The sequence below is a fragment of the Gymnodraco acuticeps genome, unplaced genomic scaffold (genome assembly GCF_902827175.1).
Source record: "Gymnodraco acuticeps unplaced genomic scaffold, fGymAcu1.1, whole genome shotgun sequence".
NCBI classification, from domain to species: domain Eukaryota; kingdom Metazoa; phylum Chordata; class Actinopteri; order Perciformes; family Bathydraconidae; genus Gymnodraco; species Gymnodraco acuticeps.
This window is the reverse complement of record NW_022990054.1, coordinates 420895-443233: the sequence shown is the minus strand read 5'-3', so window position 1 is coordinate 443233 and position 22339 is coordinate 420895. Positions and strand designations below refer to the sequence as shown.

Here is a 22339-nt window from a genome sequence, read left to right as displayed (position 1 = left end):
ACTGCACACAAAACAGTCTGATCAATGACGTGTCCAACAGCTTTTGGGAGGTGTTAGGAAAACACAACATTTGGCATAGAATAATATTAACTCTAAAAATAGAAATTTGCGAGTGGCGGTTCAGTCAGGAAGCAAGAGTTAGTATGACGCCGTACCATTATTAGGAATACTACTTTTTATTTGATATCCAGTTTGGCATTAAACATTTCTGAAATAGGTTTTAAAATGAGGTTTCTGCGATGTGTTTAGAACTTAAGACTTGAGTAATAATGCACTTGTCAAGCATATATTTTTTATGTAAATAAAATACATCTAAAACGTATCTATAGGAGTATAAGAGTAAAATAAGCATTTTATGAAACGATTGGCACAATCGGGTTTGAAAAAAGGCTTATTTTTTTATATAGGACGGATGTTGCCTAGGGGTTAAATAGAAGTCCACCAATAAGAGGGTCAGTGGTTCGATCCCCAGCTGTTGTCGACACATAAAACAGTCGACATGTCAAAGTTTCCCTGGGCAAGACACTAAGGCATGGCCAATAGTATTGAAGAGTAGATAAGTTACATGGGATAAAAGTGTCAGCTGAGTGTAATGTAATTCTATACAGTCGTGTTTTCTGATTGTGGATATATACCCATTAGCACTGTATACATCCTTGAATCTTCACATAAAGAAATAACCTAATGCAAAATCTGAAAATACACTGCAAAATGATCAGTAATAATCAGAATCAGAATAATGGATTCTATATGAATCCCTTGTGATTGCCTCACTGCATTTGAGCAGCTTGAGCGCAGTATTTAATGATTGAGCACATTGTACTCTGAATGCAGGCTAAATAAGTGGTAATTGTGCTTTCTTCAAAGTTTGTGAAGACAGCTTGATGCAGTTTAACACTCTATGGGAAACTTTCAAAATGGCCGTCTTTATCTAAGTCTTTGTTTCCCACAAGAACATGTTCTCGCATCACGACCCCGGTGCCATGGAAACTTCACTTCCTCCTATGTGGCAGCAATGTACACTCGTTTCCCACTGTCATGCCATTCACTCGCTCCTTTTTGTCTTCACACATACAGAGCAATCAGTAATTGAACACACCACATTCCTGCATATTTCTCTATACACATTTATTTTTGTCCATGACTTTACAAATCTTTTCAGCGACATCTTTAGTTAATTTTTCTTAAAACCTGCCTAAACTAGTACATTTGCTACTTCTCTTCAAAACAAATCAAAAGAGCAAAAGCAGGAAAAATACAAGAACAAGTCAGAAAAAAACAACAAAAAAACGTTGTATGTAATGCAGCATTTTCATACTGAAACCGGTAAGAATTAGCAGTCATACAAGCAATAATAGCGATATGACACAATGAGTAATACATTTCACCAATAAGAAGGTCAGTAGAAAAACTGCAGCATTTTGTTTACACGTGACAAATGTACAGAGACTGCCACACTGAGGCATGGGCAAGCTTCATTCATTCATCTCACCCCCCCCCCCCCCCCCCTCAGGAGCACATAGACGATGCCCTTTCTTATGAAGGAACCTTTACATTGCTATGTTTTACAGCACATGGGCCCCCCATTATCATATGTGCCATGCAGTTTAGCATCTAAAGCTAGGCCGCTATCACGGTTGAGTTTTAATCCTGCATTCAAAAAATGATTCATGTATCCAGTTATTTATTTTGCTCTTTCTTTTTTTCCTCAATCAAAGTACACACTGTGTATATAGTATGCATACAGTTTATCATAATCATTCTACTTATCCTCAGGATAACATTAGGGACTTAATTTCATCATATTTCCAACCCAAAATAAATCATTCCATATTAACTGACTTCCATGGTGCATCCGTTGTACTGTTTGGATGCTCGCTTACAATATCCACTCCACTTTGACTATTGCAAAAATCAATTTACAATTGTTTACCTCTGAGGTATTGTTTTTCTATTTAAATAACTCTCAAAACATGACACAACCTTTATTTAAAAGGGATACAACGCCTCCTTTCTACCAAACAACAAAAAGCACTGGTGGCTATTGCTAAGGCAAAACATACACTTTATATACAGAGAACAAGAAAAAGGGAATAAAAGCTGCATAAATTAAGGTGGTGACATCCCCAGTCGTCTTGAAAATGGCAACAAAAAAAAACTTTAGTCCACAGGCACGGCTGAAATATACACAGGGTTACTATAATAAGTACATAAATCAAAGAAATAAAACATTGAGGGTTGTTTTGCTCAAAATTATGTGTTTTCTATTTGCAGTATCTCAAACAAAAATATTTGTTTGTCTCATTAATATTTATTATTTCCCATTAAGGCTAAAAGGCCAGATAATTTAGGAATAACCAATTATATAAACAAAGAGAAGAGTCTGTCAACAATTAGTTTTCCAGAAATAAGACCCTCACCACCCCCTCCCTTTAAAACCCATCCCGTCATTAAACACAGAGACATGAGACACATCCACACACCCTGCATGATACCCCACAGTGAATGACGCTCCTAAACCGCCATTCAGTCCTCACTAACCTGGCATACCAGACACACAAAATGCTGCACATGAAAGTCACACCCAGTGTACTTCCGTTGGACCATCTTTCTAAATATCAGACACCATTACTCAGTGTCCATCCAGTGCTGGCCACCAGCAGTTTTCACCCCCAGTGTTTGGAGCCCCGCCCCCCCCCCCCGTCCGACTCCACCCTCCCCATCCTCCCCTACTCTTCCCCGTCTGCTTCTACACTCTCTCACGCCAGCTGTTCTTTATCTGGCGACTCCTCTAGCTTGATGACGGTGAACTCCTCCGTGTTGCCGTTCTCCGTGATCTTCTCCTTATTCATCAGGGTCACCATCTCCTGCTCTCTCTCCTGGGCGTGCAAGCTGGATGCTGATGCTGCAGCACCGTTGCCCTCGCCACCATCTTTGGACGTGATCATCAGGGTCTGCTGTTGGCCACACAAACTGCAAGAGAATAATCAGACGTTCATTTTTTATTGATTTTTGTTTTGCCCTTCCCCAGTCTGCGAAATATGTGAAAATTGACTATTGATTGCTCTGCACAGTAAGACACAGTATTGTTTACATCCAAAACAAGTTACATGACAGTATTAGTGTATGATAAAACAACAATTATCAAAGACATACCTCTTTCTTTTTACAACAGCTGTGCACACGAGAAGAATAGCAGCAACTGCAACAATCACTACAAGGGTAACCAGCCAGTCTGCAGGGAGCAATAACAAGCCATGAGTCGAGTATTAAAGCTGAGTCAGTAACAAATATATATTGGATCAAAACAGGAGTCAACTTGTCCAAAAATTGTCTTATTTGATTGAAATCCCTATGGCCTTCAGGGTCTTAGAGGTATGGGAAATGTGGTTCCTCACTTGATGAACCTCCGCCCTGCTCTTCATCCTGCTCAGACCCAGTAGGACCCAGCACCCGTCCTTTGCCATTAGGATGTGGTTGTTCTAGTGGAGCTGCAAGTCAATACAACAAAGTTAAACGTTTAAATAATTCCAGATACAGTAAACCCACGGCCATTTTAAACACAGCAGCATCAACATAAAGAGTGCATTGAAAACTAAACACTGAATTCAACCTTCAAATTGATACCGAAGAGGATGTTTTTGAATTAAATTGCCTTTAATTATGCATGTTAATATCTTTTTAAAGCTGCAGGCTTTGAGGCAAAACATACTGCAAGCTACATTATAAGTTGCTTTTCCTTAATGATTATTTACACATGATCGGTGTTAAAGTCATTTTTTGTCTCAAATTCTAAATCATTTGATCAGCAAATTGAACTATATATATTTTAAGGCCCTCAACTCGCGGTGAATACAACTAAAAGGCAAAATTACTGCGGTCTCTTTTTAAATAAATCCATTCCACAACTCAATCTGACACAAGGGGGCGTCATGTGTTTTAAAGTTACTTCAGTCCTCCTAGAACTTGTTGCATACAGCATGCTGTAAGTACAGTTTTAATATTTAAAAGCTCAAGTATCTGCATTTTATATCATTTAATATTCAGATATATAAAGGGTAAACAAAAGGATATTTGTGCCAGTTATGGTTGATCTGTGCTTGTGCTTTTCTTACATTCTATTGTGGCATCTTCTCCATCATACCCCTCTTCAGTGGAAGCTTGTGTATACTTAGGCTCTCCAACAGGGGCCGTCGGAGTGTTCTTTCCCTCTTCAGATGGCATCATACCAGATCCAAGGTCGAACTCCACAGTTGTTTCTTCCACGGCGGGGCCCTCAGCCGCAGTCTCTGTCTCTTCTAGACTAGTAGTGGAGTCTGACAGTGTTGTTTCAGACCCCTCAGTACGAGCATCTTCCCCAGGGGCTGCTGTGGGGTCCCCACCCTCACTGACAGAAGCATCTTCCAGGTCTTCTGTTGTTGACTCCTGAGGCTCTGGTGTGGCTAATTGGAGAATAGAGATGGTTATAAATGGTTACAGTCACAGGTTACTTTTGATATGTTTTGTGAGAGCATTAACCCCTTCCGACATGCTCTGTGCAGTCTCACAATCTTAAGCACAGGTATCACATTAACAATATTACATCACAATATGTATACGGCTGAAGCAAATTAACTGAACAAAGTCTTGTCAGGTCGTAGAAAAATCCATTACAGAAATGTCATGATGCAGGTGCTACATAAGTATTAAGTACAAAATAAATCCTGCTTGATGCATTTTCAACATCATGATATTTAACTCTTCTATTTTTAGATTTGAAACATTAAAACTATTGTGTTTTAGTAATGTTACTTGACAGTGCTCCTTATTCTTGTGAAATCAGGAGTTTGTGCCTCTCTTAGAAGGGGACTGTGTTAATGTAAAAGTTGTCAAATCTATGTAAATGTTTAACATATAACACACATTTTTTACCATGGATTCACAAATAATTTGTATTTAATTCCGAAATATCTCTTTAGGATATTAAACAGCATTAAGCAGTCTTCAAAGTCGCAATGAGACCAGTCAAAGTGTTACTGCTGTTAATATATGATATAGGTTGTGCAGTTTTTTAAAAAAAGGTAGTTTTTGGTACAGTGAGCGCTGATGTTGGTTTTATCTATAAAGGTGGGATAAACTGGTTACTAGACCAAGGTTCAGATTAGTTCCGTTTTTCAGTTTACTGTATACAAATCTTTAATATATATTGTAACAAAACAACACATGATGTAAACACAATAATGTGAGGCAAATCCTTACATCATACTAACCTCTTATTACAAATTGTTTTGTGCAGTTCTTCTCAGGCCCAACTAGCACATAGGGAAACAGGAAGTAGATGTTACCATAATGATCACGTCAATTGAAATGACATTTTGTGTAATTTGTGTATCAGATTTAGACTGCAGTGATGCAGTGTCACTGATGTCCTGTGGATTAAGTCACCTGTTTCATCATAGCAGTAGGCATCATAAGGATCATCAGCGTTTACAAGTGTATTAATAATGACGCCAGTCGTATTGTTTGCACAGTTTTCATGGGACTCCTGTCTGAGGATGGCAATACTGATATTGCTGGTCCAGCCATTCCTAAATAGACACAACAATATTATTATTAAAACTCATATTTTGACACATATTTGATTTGTAGCACAGTTTAGGATATGTGTTGCAGAATGTAATTTTTTAAATCTAAAGAAAAATGTCTCTGAAGTGAATTACACATCACACTGCTCAGAAATGTAGAGAAGTAGAGAAGATCTTGAAGAACAGTTTACAGTAACTGAAGTCTAGGGATGTCTACACATGACAACAATTGCGTATCCGTATTGAAACACTGGTTCTGGTTTTCCTGATAAAATGCAATATTGGACCCCCAAGTGCGTTTAAAGTTGAAGTCAAATTGTGGGATTTAATCATGAAGTCTGATTATTAATAACATCTTCCCTCTGACATTTAATACCAAAAGTTCCAGAAGTTAAAACGTTGAAATGGCTAATTCTTGAGAATTTGGGGTTCATAAATGTTTCACCATAAATGTGCTGTATTTCCTTTTATATCATTTAATTAAAAAATATATATTTAATAATCTTTAAAAGGATTTAATCAAAAAAGACTTGTTGAAAACAAATAATAAAAAAATACTTATTGAAGAAAGGCTTGTGGTTTCACCTGCATGTCTGCATGGAGTTCTCAAAGGCCTGCTGGACTTGTTCTTGACTGGCCAAGATGCTCTGCAGCTGCTCACACACCATTTGAGCCATGTCAAAGGTCAGAGCGTGACGGCTCTCACCCTCAGCCAGAAATACCCGTGCAAAGCTGCAGCCGCGGGAATTCACTGTTGGGACAGAGAAAGAAAGAAAATACAGACTCAGTGTCTTATAGGATTCATCACTATGTACACATAGGGTGAGGGAGTGTCATTGCTTATGGTCTGTTAAACTTATAATGTTAAGACTAAAATGATGTATAGGCAGTAACAGAGAACCGCAGATCGACTTTGAATTTGGCTACAACTATATTTGGATGACATTGGAAACTGTCCAGGTCAGTCTAATAACTGAATAACATTTTTCTTTCATTTTGTTGTTAGGATTCCTTGCAAATAAATATAAAAAACGTTTTGAGGAAACGTTTCACTCAGTTTCCATTGTGCTAACAAGTTTAGCCTTATTAAAAAGCGGCCCAACATTGCCTTAACAGTGGTGCACGAAGTGTCTCACATGTGATGCTCAGCTCATTTGCTTAAGTTTGCTTGACTAAAGGAGGAACCTTAGGGAAATGACTTTCCCTCAATGAAATGAAAACAAAAATGCCTAACTAGGCCTAGCAGTTTCAACATGAACAGGAAGCATATGTATGTGCAAACATCTACTTCAAAAATCCATATGTCCATTAAAACAATGTTATGGTTGGAATTGGCAAGAAACTGTTTTCTGAGTTTAAACCCCGGGGGATTTTTTTTCTGATATGAGCAGATGATAATTTGCATTGAGAATGAAAGAGAGCGACACCACCTGGGAAGAGTCTTGCGAAATGGGACACATTTTTAACTGTGACTTTGTCTCTATGGTGATCACTCGATGACCTCCTCTCTCATAGAAGAAAAGCTACTGAAGGTCTGTTAAAAAAAAACATAAATACTATTGCAGACACAAACACCTTCTTTAAATGCACTGCCATGGTGACAGATGCACAGGAAGTGACAGATTTTTCATGCAAAGTCACACAACTAAATACCTTGTACAGGAAAAACATTTTGCAGAACTTTCATACTTTTTTCATAAAGGAAAATAAAAATATATATCATCTGATAAACTGTTTTTTTGTTTTTCTCTTGGAGGACGAATATTAACCACACATAAAGTAGACAGTTTATAGAAATGGGTTAAAAGTAAATAACTTTCTTTCAACAGATTAGATATGGTAAAAAAAAAGTCCCCAGTATTTTTCCACTGGCTGTTATGAGTAAACAGAGCACTCACAACAGCAGGAAGTCGAGCTTTCTGCTGTGGCAGTTGAACAACTAGAGTTATTGCCAACAATTTGTCAGGGAGTTTCAGTTTACACACACACACACACACACACACACACACACACACACACACACACACACACACACACACACACACACACACACACACACACACACACACACACACACACACACACACACACACACACACACACACCACACACACACACACACACACACACACACACACACACACACACACGCACAGTATCCCCTGAAAGTGAAGGGGTGAATAACAAGACGACGGTCCTGGCCTTGCAAACCTGCACATTGGGATCAAAGGCGGCTTACCGTCAGTGAGCTGAAAAGGGGGCCGACATGAATCTGAGGCGCAATCATTAGTATGCAGAGGGAATGGCCATGGGTGTCTTTATAGAGTTGAGAAGCCATGCTATGCCAAGGCACTGTCTCTCCCAATGGCTCCATTGTCACCTAATAGAGTTGAAACCAAGGATACTGCATAGTCTCGGTGTACCAAACCTGGGAGAAAGGGAGCTTTAACACAGCGTCTTGCCAGAACCTCCAGCTGCTCCACAAGTAATAGACAATTCTGACTCTCTATTGCCTCACCTCCTCCCTTTTCTTTTCGCTTGTTTTCTCTCATTACCCTCTGTTTGTCTACGGCAGCAATAAAGTCCAAATGACCCCCCACATGCAGGTGTGAAAACACACAGGCAGATCACACATGCACTTGAACGTTGGTGGACATTTTCTCGACCTTTGTAGAGCCATGACACAGCATGGAGCCTGTATGCGGAGTATCTACATGTCGAAAATAATAACACACAATATCGGATTATTTATCCTACTGATCTTTTATCTGCATTTTTCTCTTTACTCAGAAACACCTTATTAACATTTTTTCCCATAATGTCGTGCGGAATTCTGTGCTAGAACAGAGAGCGTGCTGTTGACGTCCCACTACTACTGTAACATCCTCTTACACTACTACTGTAACATCCTCTTAGCCATAGTTCATCAGCTGGTTCAGAGAGAGCCCTTGTCGCCCGTCACTCCCACAATGCTCCAGTGTCCTGCATTATCACACTTGAGTGACGCTGCCCACTCAGCAGGTATGTCTTTCCCTCCGCTGGTCACAACACAGGGCAGTTGGGCCAGTGGGACAGGTGAAACTTGAGATATGGGGGACATATATTTGTGAACACACACACACACACACACACACACACACACACACACACACACACACACACACACACACACACACACACACACACACACACACACACACACACACACACACACACACACACACACACGCACACACACACACACACACACACACACACACACACACACACACACACACACACACACACACACACACGCATGTGCCATTTCCTCTCTCACCTACATCCCTTATAGAACCTTTCTGGAAGCAGCGTTCTTCCAAAAAGAACAGGCATGTACACTTGTTTATTTTCTCTATTTTATAAATGTTACCATTCAAGCTCTCCCTTAAGGATTAAGAAGGTTTAAATTAATCCAAATAGGTGATATGTGATAAGAAATATGACCAACAACATCCTTTTCAAACATGTGAGGATATAGGGGATGTAAAAACATTCCTGTCACAGCAGAAGTTTGTTATTGGCTGTTCTTTTAGCATTTTAATCTATGTATTGGGTATATAGGTTGTTTAGGCACAGACTTATTCACTTTCCTGCTAAGAACTGGGAGGCATTTATGAATCTATGACCATGTGTTATTATTTGTTTAGTCCATACACAGACGTGTAGAAACAACACTTTGGAAATTGCCCAATAGCTGTTTCGTTCTGCTTTCGATCATTATGCTTTGACTTGGAAGTCTTGATAAAATGGCCAGATTCCAGAGGGACTCAAGTTCTTGGACAATCATAAGAGGCCTGTCATTAGAAGGGCTGATGCTATATTGCACTTAAGGACCATCCACTGCTGAAATGATTTTATTGTTTCGTTTTTCTTTGCCCTCAGGGCGTCTTATCCCCTTAGGAGGACTAAGAGATGTACAAATATTTCTCTATAGCAACAGGAGTCCTATTTACAGTATGGTAACCTATATAGCCTACACAGTATCTTGTTTGCAGTACTGTGCAATAGGGGACCTCTTCCTCTTCTACCAACATGCCTTTTTTTGCTTAAACCTAAGTATAGATCCGATGTAATCTGCTGCTATGCCTGATGATACAGTGACTATGGAAATCAGTCATGCAGAAAGATGTGTGTACATTACAGAGCTCTTTCTGAGCAGTTTTCCCATGAATACAAATACTTTAGTGCATATGATAAGGTGAAGAACACAGGGTTAGAGAGGCTATGAGCATGACACTCACATACATGTTTTAAAAAGTAATAAGGAGCTTTAACAGCACACAAAGAGATAGACAAAACATGAAATGCAAGCACCCCTGCACAACTTAAGACCAGTTCAATCAATGTCAAAGGCTAGGGGTAAAGAAAAGAAAATTAAAAGAGCAGACAAGTTGTGCAGGATATTGGTGCCATTTGGGTGGTTGGTTTGTAGAGGAGGTGCGATGGTAGAGAAAGGAAACACGTGTCTAAGAGTTTCAGGTGGCAGGAGATGGTACTCACAAGCCCTCTTTGTCAGGGCCCAATCCCAGCCAACATGGCCCCTGACCACCCCTCACCTTGAAACATGACACTGGTGCATGCAGGAGGGGTCGTTGCGCTCCAAGGAGGCAAATACGGCCATATTTGCAGGAAGTCCAGCTGTAAGGTTGGCCCGAGTGCATTTAAGTTGGTGTATGTGTGTGGTGTGTGTGTGTGTGTGTGTGTGTGTGTGTGTGTGTGTGTGTGTGTGTGTGTGTGTGTGTGTGTGTGTGTGTGTGTGTGTGTGTGTGTGTGTGTGTGTGTGTGTGTGTGTGTGTGAGTGTGTGTGTGTGTAAGAGAAAGAGAGAGAGAGAGAGAGAGAAAAATGCTAATCCTCTGCATAGAGGAAGTAGGACTCCGATTTACGGTACTGATAGTAAGAGGAAATCTGCAGTTGATCTCTTGATAGGAAACTCAAAAGATATAAGAACACTACGCTCGCAATAAGATAACGTTAATGAGAGGTTTGGATATTGGAAAGTTCTGCATATGTTGTCATTCTGAGCATGAATTCAAATTGGAAAGTTCATCACAGATAGTACAACTCTACAGTCTAATGGACAATTTAATTATTTAAGTGCAAAGTATTAACATTTAAATCATACCAAATTGAGTTTTATTACACTAAAGCAGGGTCATAGTTTCAAATGGGGGGGTTGCCCCATCTCCTACCTCTTTCCACATACAGTGCATACAAGCTGTTTAAGCAGCCTCTTATTTGCCTTTAAATACTGGTCAAATGTATGGCCAGATGCTGATGGTTCTTTGGCACAGAGCCAGAAGGAGTCTTTGTGAACAACCATACCAACACCTCCTGGGAACAAGCCAGACGAACCCAGACCTGTTTGATTCAGCACCAACTTCACCTCCAGAGAAATATCGCTCCGAGAAACAAATCCAATCAAACCTTACACAGAAAGCACATGTGAGACAGAGAGGAAAGGGGGAGATATTGAGGGGGGCTAGAGCGATTACTGAACATCCTTTGTGTCAGAGAATAAAGCATTAAGCGTGGCGGCACAGCTAAAAAGAGGAACAAAATACCTCTCTATTTCTGCTCCTACCTGTTTGTGAAAGCTACACTTATTATCCTAAAGCATGATAAATAAGATTCACTTCCCAGAGTGTTAATGTGTGTGAGACAGAGAGTGAGCAAGAGTCTCCTTTGTGTCTGTCACGAGACTGCCAGACGTAAGCCTGTCTGTGCTGGTGTAGCACGCGCTCTCTTGCCGGCATCCACTCATCCACTCTACAAGCAGCAGCAGTAGAGCAAAGACTGTCTTTTGCTGTCTACTCATACTCAATTACTCAACAGGCTCAAAAGGAGGAACACACATTACAATAAAGTCCCTTAATCGTAAATCGGAGAAATGCCAGCGGGGAAGATTTAGGCAGAATAAGGTACAAAAATAAATAAATAAAATAAAAGAATCCCCAAACAAAGAGCTCTCCGCTAGTCAAAGGCACAGTAATCTCACCTTCAAGTTGTTCGGACCTGGAGGAGGCCAGTAATCCGAAGGTGACCCCCAAGAGAAGCGTCCACATCCTGGGAAAAAGTGTCTGGTGATGGCTGGGTGAATAACTGGAAGTAAAGGTGTGTAACTGTTCTCCTGCGGTCCTGTCTTCCCTCTGCCAGAAGTGAATGGTGGTGGTGTGTGTGTGTGTGTGTGTGTGTGTGAGTGAGTGTGTGTGTGAGAGAGAGAGAGAGAGAGAGAGAGAGAGAGAGGAGAGAGAGAGAGAGAGAGAGAGAGAGAGAGAGAGAGAGAGAGAGAGAGAATGACTGAATGAAAGAGCAGTACACAAAAAAAGGAAAGAGCTGAAGTCTGTCACTGTGGAGGGAGTTGCTGTGAGTGTCTGGTAGCTGCTGGAGCTGACTCAGACTTTGCCCCAACTTTTCTATTCTCTGCCCGAAAGAGACCAGTGGTACACACACAGAAGGACACGAGTGGTTCATGTGAGCACACACCCATCTGCCTCTCCCTCACTCGCCCCACCTCCCCTCCCACCCCACCTCACACAGTTTCCTCTACTGCTCCTGTCTTCGCTTCTACATGTATTAATGATAAAGAAGAAGGTGATCTCTCCCTCTGTCTGGCTGCTTATCCTCGTTTCCCTCCTTCACCGTCTCCCACTCCAGCCCCCCTCCCCACCCCACTCCACCTCTTCCTCTTTTCATGTTCCTTACAGCAACAGTTTCTGAGAGCCCATCTGGTCTTTTGTTCAGTCCTCTCCATTTTCAATTCATCTGATTTTCTTGTCTCTCTTGTCTTTCTCCATTGCTGTATGTCTCAGTGTGATCCGGTACCACAGTTTAAAAGAGGTCACATCCATTTCAAAGTGAAACACCTTGTCCTCCAAGTTTGTATTGATCCAAAACATTGATGAAAGCAAATGCTAAACATACAGACATTTTTGCACACTTCTCTCTGTCTAGCATCTATTTATTTTTACCAAAAGAAAAAGCAAGCTTCACCAAGCTTTTTTCAAACATGTGTCTAGTATGTAGTTGGGATGACACACATGATGGTTCGTAACATCGGTTCCAGTTATGCTTCAAGCTTAGGAGCCCAGTCAGAGAGAACCATAGTCAATGCTATCTGCAATATCTCAACTTCCTTCCTTTTAACTCTCATCATGTGAAACATCTCTTCACCCTTAACTCGGGTTTAACATTTCACTGCAGGTGACAGATGGAGTCTTCTCAGGTTTCAGGAATCTTCCCCCAACGTTAGCATATCTCATGTGATGTGTGCAATGTCTAAAATAAACTAGTTTGTAAAGAATGTGTGACTGCTGCTCTGTATATGTGTAACTTCCTTAACAACCATACATTACAATTGTGATTGCTCAGCATGGCCAGTAATGTTGTTGTCATGGGGACAGCAAATGAGCAAACAGATGTGACCTAGTATTTCAGGTGAACACAGTTATTATTCCACTCAACAGCTTATGGCAATTAAATGACTGAATTAGGATGGGACAAATTGGGAAATACAGGGTAATGTGTAAAACTAAAAATCATTAAAAGAGATTGTATAGATATGCTTCTTTACCAGATACACGCCTGAAGTGTGAAACACAGGAAATGGAAATGTGCCAGAGTGAGAGTCTACAGTCACTTTGGCACAGTAATATGCTAATATAGCTAAATACTAATGTCAAAATACAAACATGTTCCAAATGACAACATTTCATGCTGATTTGAGGTGAACCATCTAATAGTTGTTGTGATTTGACTCAAAAGCAAACTCTTCAATTTCATGGTGGTGCTAATGAAAGAGTCAAGGGATCAGATAGCCAAGGTTAAAAAAGGTGAGGCTTAATAATGAGTCTGCCAAAACAGAAAGCCACTTATATTTTACAAAGCCATTTTTACTTGAGGTTTGTGGTTCAGCATCATAGAAAACAACTGTCCTCCGGCTACCCGATGGTGAAGAGTAGAATACCACTGTGAAATATCGTGTAGTTATTTTTTCCATCAAACCTGTTACTGAAACCTAAAATAGCTGTTGATGGACAACAGATAAAAAAAGGGTTTTCCTTCAACAGACTTTATTAACTATCACTTACTTTTGAATGCAACACCTGGAAACCTTTAATGTTCATACATAAATAATACCAATAAACAATCTAATAGTTGTTGTGATATTTCAGTCCTGACCTAGGTGGTGGACCAATGAAGTGACCAACAGACGAACATCCCTAGAGCCAAGTCACCAGCATGATATACCTCTGAACACAAAGGCTGCTATCAAAGCCCTAAACACTAACACCGTCACACAGCTAATAGTGACAAATGCAGGAAAAGGAACTAGTGGGATAATTGCGGAACAAAACTGATAAACAAACAATGTACTTCACACAGATGATCAGGACTAAGCACTTGACTTCCCTTCTCAAACAGCTAATCTAGTTTGGGAATAAACTACTTTTTGGGTTGGTGAAATAAAGACATAAAAAACGTAGAGATCGGTTTTTGGGTAAACTCAAAGACTAAGATTTAAAACTGTCGTACTGACTTCTGGCTATGATTTCACGCACAGATTCAGATACATTTAACTTTTCTGACACCCACACCCAAAGAGAAGAGAGTATCAGATAGATTCACACTTCCTAACCTACAAATACAAATCACTTCCTGTTTTAGCTGTTGCCATAGTAAAACTTGTTTATAGTGCAAAACATGAAGAAACAAGCATCTGTAGCCTGCATTAGGAAACCCAATAAAGTTTGTACCTACTGTATATTTGGGTTACAGTTTAGTTTTTTTCTTGTCAACCACATTAATTTCCCCCTGTGTTTGGCTATAATAATACAGTTTGCCTTGTCTTGCTTGTAATAGTAGTTTATCTATGATATGAAGACTAGTGTAAATATCTAAAGGAATATTGATTAAAGTCACTCTGATAACATACAGTTTATAACAAACCAATTAAACAGTATAAGTGAAAGGATAGGATAATGAAAAAGTGCCAAAGAAGCAACTAAGAATGAAAAAGGATTATTCAGCCTTCATTTAGTTTCCCTTTCAGAACAAGCTCTGTCCCAGTGTCTCTCTCACAACATTGAGACAAACTGAACATAATCCCTAAATGAATAGTTGGGTGAATGAACTGTGATTGATAAATCTCTTTTCAAACAGCCAAACATACACACATGTAGGCAAGAATAAAAAAGGTGAATTACGGTCAACACTTGAGCAAGGAGGAATGCACAAACCTCTCGATCATTGTCAGTCTATAGAAGTAAATTAAACTTGGCCTCTGTTCGCATGAACATGACCTCATGTGGTCGGTCAGATGTTTCATTCATGTGTGAAATGGCTTTGATAGAACATGTAAAGAAAAACCCAAGATGATTAAAGCCTATCTGTAACCTAACAACTAATCTTAAGGTGTCAGGGTTATTATGTGGCTATCTTTGCTGTTGCAATGGGACAAAAAAACAAAAACAGAAGGTGAACAGCTGTAAATTGGGCATGAATGTGGCCTAAATTAAACATCAGACTGCTGAGTCAACTAATACTCATCCAGCTCGGAACTCGTTTTTTCCATGATAGCTTTTCGGTGAGGACGCCCACATACGCTCTCTCCAGAAGCTCTTGTGGTTGGATATACTCGTGGTAATGGCTGACTAATGACTCTTCCTCAGCATTCCTGTTCGGTAACGTCCCTTTTTCCCTCAGACCAGTGCAGTCACTGGTTTGCGACTAGAAGAGTTTGCAAGATGTCCATATAAGTACAGAGCAGAGACATGAAATCAATCATTCACATCCAGTGAATATGGGTGTTTACACAGATGTGGTTTGATGCTTAAAACGACATAGTGTTATAAATATCAGCTGAGGATAAAGACAAAATTAAGTTTCCACACATTTTTCTCTGATCATCCAAAGAAGAAAAAACATGTACATTTTTTTAGTATTAATCAGATCAATGTTTTTGATAGCTTCTTGATACTACTTCCTTTACAGTCAATGAGAAGAAGATCTATGTTTACTCAAACGCTGGGGTCTCTTGGGAGGTATATGAGGTTGTCAGAAGGGGTGTGCACTTGTTGTGTATCTGTGGCCGATAGATGAGCTCTGCCTCACCCCCCAAATGTCGTCCCAGGCTGAATGAGCTGTCCTGGCGTCATGGTACCATGAGTGGACTGCTTCAAAAGGCCGGGCTTTGTACAACAAAAACAAACCAAGAGCCTAGCTTGTGTTTGGGTGCTCGGACAGCAGAGTGGGTGTGTTTAGTCAGTGAGTGTCACAAAGCACTGTATAGCCATCTGAGTCGGACTCTCAGTCAGCACAGTGAGGTTCAGCGTCAGTGATCTCATATGTGAAGTGATTGCAGATGTAATCCGTTTCTGGGTTATTTACATGTGCTTCCTTTCAGAAAACTCAAACAGGATGCCTTATGTTGAGTGTTAAAAAAAGGGATTTTTTTTTTAAGACATGAAAAGCAGGTCTAAATGTAGTATATTTAAACAGAAGGAGGAAGTGGAAGTGCATTATACAGTAGACTACAGGGAGCAAGGTCTGCCTCCCAGTTAAAAAAGGACTGATCAGTGCTGGGAGCAGGGGAAAATGGGGAGACCAGAGGAAATCCTGTCAACAATGGTTGAACAAACTTGAGCGTGAGATAATGTGGATGAGAGCAGGCCTCTCACCAACCCTGGTGATCATTCAGCCTGTTCACAGAGGGGAAATATGTGTCTGTGAGATCAAAAGGGACAGGGAGAGACCCCAGAAAGACAAATCAGATGAAAATGGGAAATATTTAGATGATGCAATAATAGGGTTTCTTTGATTATTCATTAAGTGATCCTTGTTTTTCCTCCCCAACATTACATTACATTACATTACATGTTACTTGTTAGACGCTTTTATCCAAAGCGACTTACATACTCAATACTGTGGGCAATCCCCACAGGAGCAATTTGGGGTGAAGTGTCTTGCCCAGGGACACAACGACATGCTGACTGCAGTGGGGTTTGAACCTGTGACCCCCTGATCCAAACACCAAGGCTCTATCCACACCCCAACACTACCCTCCTTGAAAAGACAGACGTATAATAATTTGGGTAACACTTTATATTAAGGTACACAAATTCACCATTAACTAGTTGTTAATTAACATGCATATTAGCAGTATATTGGCACTTTATTAGTCATTATAAAACACTTATGAATGCCTTATTCTACATGACCATGTTCTACAAGTAATAGGCCATTAGTTGAGAGTTTTTCCTCAATAACCCTCTAATTAGTGCTTATATATTGCAAGTAAGGAAGTTGTTGTACATGAGTTTTGGTCTTAATATGCACTGCTCAATATGGGCCTAATAAGGCAGTAGTACCACAAGAATAGTAATTCTCCCATAATAACCCTTAACAAATATGATCTTTTATTATGGTAACAAGACATGAAACTATATTGTTAATTGTGTCTAAATAACAAAAAAGTAGGTATTTCTATCTAATAATATGTTTTGGGGTATTGACAGTTCAGCTACCAATAACAAGGTGATATTGACCTATATGTTTCATATTTGCACATTTATATTTTTGTAAAATTTGTACTGAAGGGTAGACAGGAAACCGGGTACAGGAGGTATGAGAAAGTGAACTGAATTGCATGGCAGGCAGTAGACTGCTACTAATTTTCCCTATGCAACCTGAAGAGTAAAAGGGTCAAGCCCTTCAGAAAGCAATGACTGTAAGTATTAGTAACATGTATTGTGTTTATGTGATGACATTTGGAGATGTGAGAAAATGTGTTAGCATTCGCGCTAGCGTTAGCCATACTAGCCTGTAGGCCTATAGGCTACATGCTTATTGCACAGCTAGCATTAGCTATATTTACCTTGTTAACACTTAGCGGCCCTATGTGTTAATCTGTGTATGTTACACTTGCATTTATGAGATCATTAAGTGCCTTGTAACTTATTTTGTATAGTTTCACTCCGTTTGAATGTTAGTGGACTGCAAATAAGTCAATAAAGGAGCATGGCTGCTCATCATGGCTCTCAAAAGAGTTTGGCTGGCTGTTTAATCTATGTTCACACTGAGACAGTACAACACATAGAAAGAATAGTAGGCTACACCTATTGTGTAAGTACATACAAGCAGGTCACACAGTATGATCACACATAGGGCTGCTCAATTAATCGTATTTTAATCGCAATTACGATTTTGGCTTGCAACGATTATGAAAACAACATAGGCTAATCGAAATAAAACGATTATTTTTTATTTTATTTTTTATTGGTTTTTCAGCTGAATTATACTTAGAGTTCAGGGTAATTAACTGTTAAAAACATACTGTTCACATTTTTTTTTCAATAAATCAATGTTTTCAAAGTAAATGGATAATCGTTTTTAATAATTGTGATATCAATTATTGACCCAAATAATCGAGATTATGATTTTTGCCATAATCGAGCAGCCCTAATCACAGAAATACATAAACTCTGTAAAAAAAATCTGTTTTTATTAAAAAAGTACAGGCTGCATATGTGTTCTCAGCCTCGGTGAAACTTGACATGTTTTGACATGTGGTTCATTAATAAAACAGATATTTCAACGTGGGCCTACGTTGTTCATGTACTGTTGAGGTACATTTCAGTAGTTGTGTGCTATAATGTATTTACAAAGTGTGAAGAGGAGGCAACTTTAGAATAGGGAACCTGTTCAGGTCAATTAGTCAAACTACTATCTTATTGGTTATGAACAAAACTTCACTTTAAAATAGGGAACATATTCTTAGATAGAAATACATAATTAGAGTCAAACTACTAGCTTATTGGTTATGAACACAACTTCACTTTAAAATAGGGAACATTTTCGTAGATATAAATACCTAATTTTGAGTTATTTAGACGTAATTAACACTTATAGTTCCATGTCTTGTTACATAAGAATAGATCATATTTGTTACGTGTTATTACGGGATAATTACTATTCTTGTGGTACTACTGCCTTATTAGGCCCATATTGAGCAGAGCATATTAAGACCAAAACTCATGTACAACAACTTCCTTACTTGTAATAAATAAGCACTAATTAGAGGGTTATTGAGGAAAAACCCTCAACCAATAGCATATTATTGTAGAATATGGTCATGTAGAATTAGGCATTAATAAGTGTTTTATAATGACTAATAAAGCGCCAATATACTGCTAATATGCATGTTAATTAACAACTAGTTGATAGTGAATTTGTGTACCTTAATATAAAGTGTTACCATAATTTGATATAATTACAAAGCTTTTGGACTGTTAATACAAAATGGTTCCAAGCTTTGATACTGAATGTAGTAATGGCTGGGGATTCATAGAGGTTAACAGAAAGGGGTGGATGCAGACTGGTAGACTGCTACTCCCTAACCCCCCACCCTGGTTTATTTTCAAGCCCCTCATTGTTTGTGCAGTCAAAGCCCTTCAAACATGGAATTCTAACCACTTCTGATTTTTGGACCAACACATTCATCAGACAACCGATCTGAAGAACATCCAAATATCAGCACAACATAACTGCACATTTGCCCACTTTGGTCTCCATAGAAACTGCCTCACTCTCTCTGAACACATGCTGTGTGTCCATGAGTCTGACCTACACGCCGGCGCGAGCCCCCGCAATATCTTAAAGGCCTCGTGCACAGTTCATCAAAACCAATCTGATTCCCTCTGTCTGGTGGCTCGCTTATCCAGCTGTTTCACATAACAAGATTGCTGGGTGAAAGATTGGCAGGCGGCAGTCAGAAAAGTAAATGTCAGACTGTGAAAGAAAAGCTAAGAAAATGTCAGAATCTGTTTTGCTGCATTCACAGAGCTAATATTTAGAATGGCATTGTTCAACTGCTGTGTCCTGGAAGTTGACAAGCAGATAGCAAAATGGGATAAAGCAGGCAGATCTAATAATGAAACCATCTTGAGAAACAGAACAGGAGGGCATATAAGAACTGACATTTGTTTCTTGTCAGCTGCAAGAATGGTCTAATTCATAAGAAATATTGTGCCTGAAGGATATTGCATACCAATGACACAAGGACGCCTTGTTCAAACACAAACATCTCATCATGCTACGGGGGGTTTGGTAGCACAAGACCATGAGACAAATAATTAGCTTAAAAAAAAGGACACATGGTTATCATTAGCTTTGATTTTTCAACAAATCCTCCCATTCATCTAGGCATGTTAAACAACTTAAAACACTACTTAAAGTGTGTGGATTTTTCCTTATGCTCGTAAGCTAGTGTTCATATTGGTTTTGCCTTCTCTTGCTGCTGTTTCAATTTCGTTATTTGACCCGATATCACGTTGATCAGTGGTAAGTACTGTATCTCTTCCCAGCAGGTGAAGTTGTGCATACAAGCATTTGCAGGATGCAGCGGTTGGATTATGAGCATGTCTCACCAAGTAATAATACACTTATATTCAATGAGGAGGAGATAGCTGGAAGGAAGAGGTCAGTGTGGCTCAGCGTGGATGATGGAATATGGTGTGAGTTAAAAACTAAAAGATGTGTAAAGAACTAAAAGCATTGGATTACTGTTGTAAAGGTGTATTGTGATGACTGAGGTTTAAATGTTAAAGGGATCTGTTTGTTGGTTTCTTTTTATTTGAGTGTACCTTCCATCACCTTGGTAACTAGCACTGTGGTGTTTGTGTCCGCAAATGGCTTTCAGAACAGTTGGCACACTGTAGAAAACAGCTGTCCTCTGCCAATTGCCCCCCTCCCCTCTTTCTCATCCATATGTACCCCTTCTGTACTGGATGGAGAATGCACACAAATCTATCAGACTCCAAAGAAACCACAGAAGAACAATTCCTTTTTCCAGAGTTGTTGACAAGGGGTTGAATGTGAAAATCTGCAGTAGCAGACAAATTGTAATAGTATAATAATTACTTAGTCTCAGTACATGGGCTGCCCGTGTTACCAGGTGAGCTCCCGGTCCTCCTCAGAGCAATGTTAAATTAAATTATACCTAATTTGAAAGTCTCGTTTTTAGTCTTACGCATCCGACCTGGAACACTTTGCAGCCAATCTTATTTGTTACAGTGTACCGTGCACCAGGTCCTTATTCAGAATTCTCTGAGTTTTTATCAACTTTGGTACTTAAAACAGATAAAGTAATTATCGTAGGTGACTTTAATATTCATGTTGACGATAATAAAAATAGCCTTACTGTTGCATTTAACTCTATATTAGATTCTGTTGGTTTTTGTCAGTGTAAATAAACCAACCCACTGCTATAATCACACTCTCGACCTTGTTCTGACTTATGGTATTGAAATTGAGCAACTATTAGTCGAACCGCATAATCCTGCTTTATCCGACCATTTCTTAGTAACTTTTGAAGTACTGTTACTAGACTACAAAGCATTAGTCAAAAGCTCCTGCAGCAGAAACCTATCTGTTAGTGCTATAGCCAAATTTAAGGAAGAGATTCCACCAATACTTGACTCGATAGCATGTCTGCATGTAAGGGAGGAAACTTATACAAAATGTACACCACCCCAAATTGATCATGTTGTTGATAGTGCTACAGATGCGCTGCGAATCAAATTAGACTCTGTTGCTCCTTTGAAAAAGAAGAAAATAAAACAACATAGATTAGCTCCATGGCATAATGCCGAAACCCGCAAAATAAAGCAAAAGTCGAGACAACTTGAAAGGATATGGCGTTCCACTAAACTTGAAGAATCTCATTTAATTTGGCATATTACTCTCAATGAATATAAGAAAGCACTCCGTAAAGCGAGAGCAGCCTACTACTCTTCATTAATAGATGAGAATAAGAATAATGCAAGATTTCTTTTCAGCACTGTAGCCAGGCTGACAGAGAGCCACAGCTCGATTGAGCCTTCTATTCCCATAGCACTCAGTAGTAATGATTGTATGTGCTTTTTTAACGATAAAATTGTTACTCTTAGAAACAAAATTAATGACCTCTTGCCTTTGACCAGTATAGTGTTATCAACAGCTCCCGGAAACGTAAGTTCTAATATTACACTAGATAGTAAACTAGAATGCTTTTCAGCCATAAACCTTGAACAATTAAATTCAATGATTCTCTCTTCTAAACCATCAACGTGTATGTTAGACCCAATTCCAACTAAGCTGTTGAAGGAAGTTTTTCCATTAATTAGCACTTCTTTATTAAATATTATGAATATGTCTTTATTATCAGGTTATGTTCCACAATCATTCAAAGTAGCAGTGATAAAACCGCTTCTTAAAAAGCACAACCTCGATCCAGAGGTTTAGCCAATTATAGACCTATTTATAATCTTCCGTTCCTCTCAAAAATTCTTGAGAAAGCGGTCGCAAAACTGTTGTGGGATTACTTAAAAAACAATGATTTATTTGAAGATTTTCAGTCTGGCTTTAGAACACATCATAGCACAGAGACAGCTCTGGTTAAAGTCACAAATGACATTCTAATAGCCTCTGACAAGGGACGTGTCTCTATTCTTGTTTTGCTCGATCTCAGTGCTGCATTTGATACTATCGACCATGATATCTTATTGCAAAGACTAGAGCACTTAGTTGGCATACAGGGAACTGCTTTAGGCTGGTTTAGGTCCTATCTATCTGAACGCTCTCAGTTTGTACGCGTCAATGATGAATCTTCCACGCAAACCAAAGTTAGCCATGGAGTGCCACAGGGCTCAGTGCTCGGACCTATTTTGTTCACATTATATATGCTTCCGTTAGGCAA

At 39.4% G+C, this 22339-nt stretch overlaps 1 protein-coding gene across 1 annotated transcript; it reads right to left on the bottom strand.

The window, feature by feature from the left end:
* Positions 1-1109: 1109 nt before the first annotated feature.
* cd44b (CD44 molecule (Indian blood group) b) lies at positions 1110-12033 on the bottom strand. The gene is made up of 8 exons (XM_034215963.1): positions 11603-12033; positions 6150-6315; positions 5425-5567; positions 5250-5291; positions 4116-4442; positions 3399-3491; positions 3157-3235; positions 1110-2973 (listed from the first exon to the last, which is right to left on the bottom strand). Exons 1-8 carry the CDS (start codon positions 11667-11669, stop codon positions 2760-2762), a joined length of 1131 nt encoding a protein of 376 aa, XP_034071854.1. The 5' UTR covers positions 11670-12033; the 3' UTR covers positions 1110-2759.
* Between the last annotated feature and the right edge of the window lie 10306 nt (positions 12034-22339).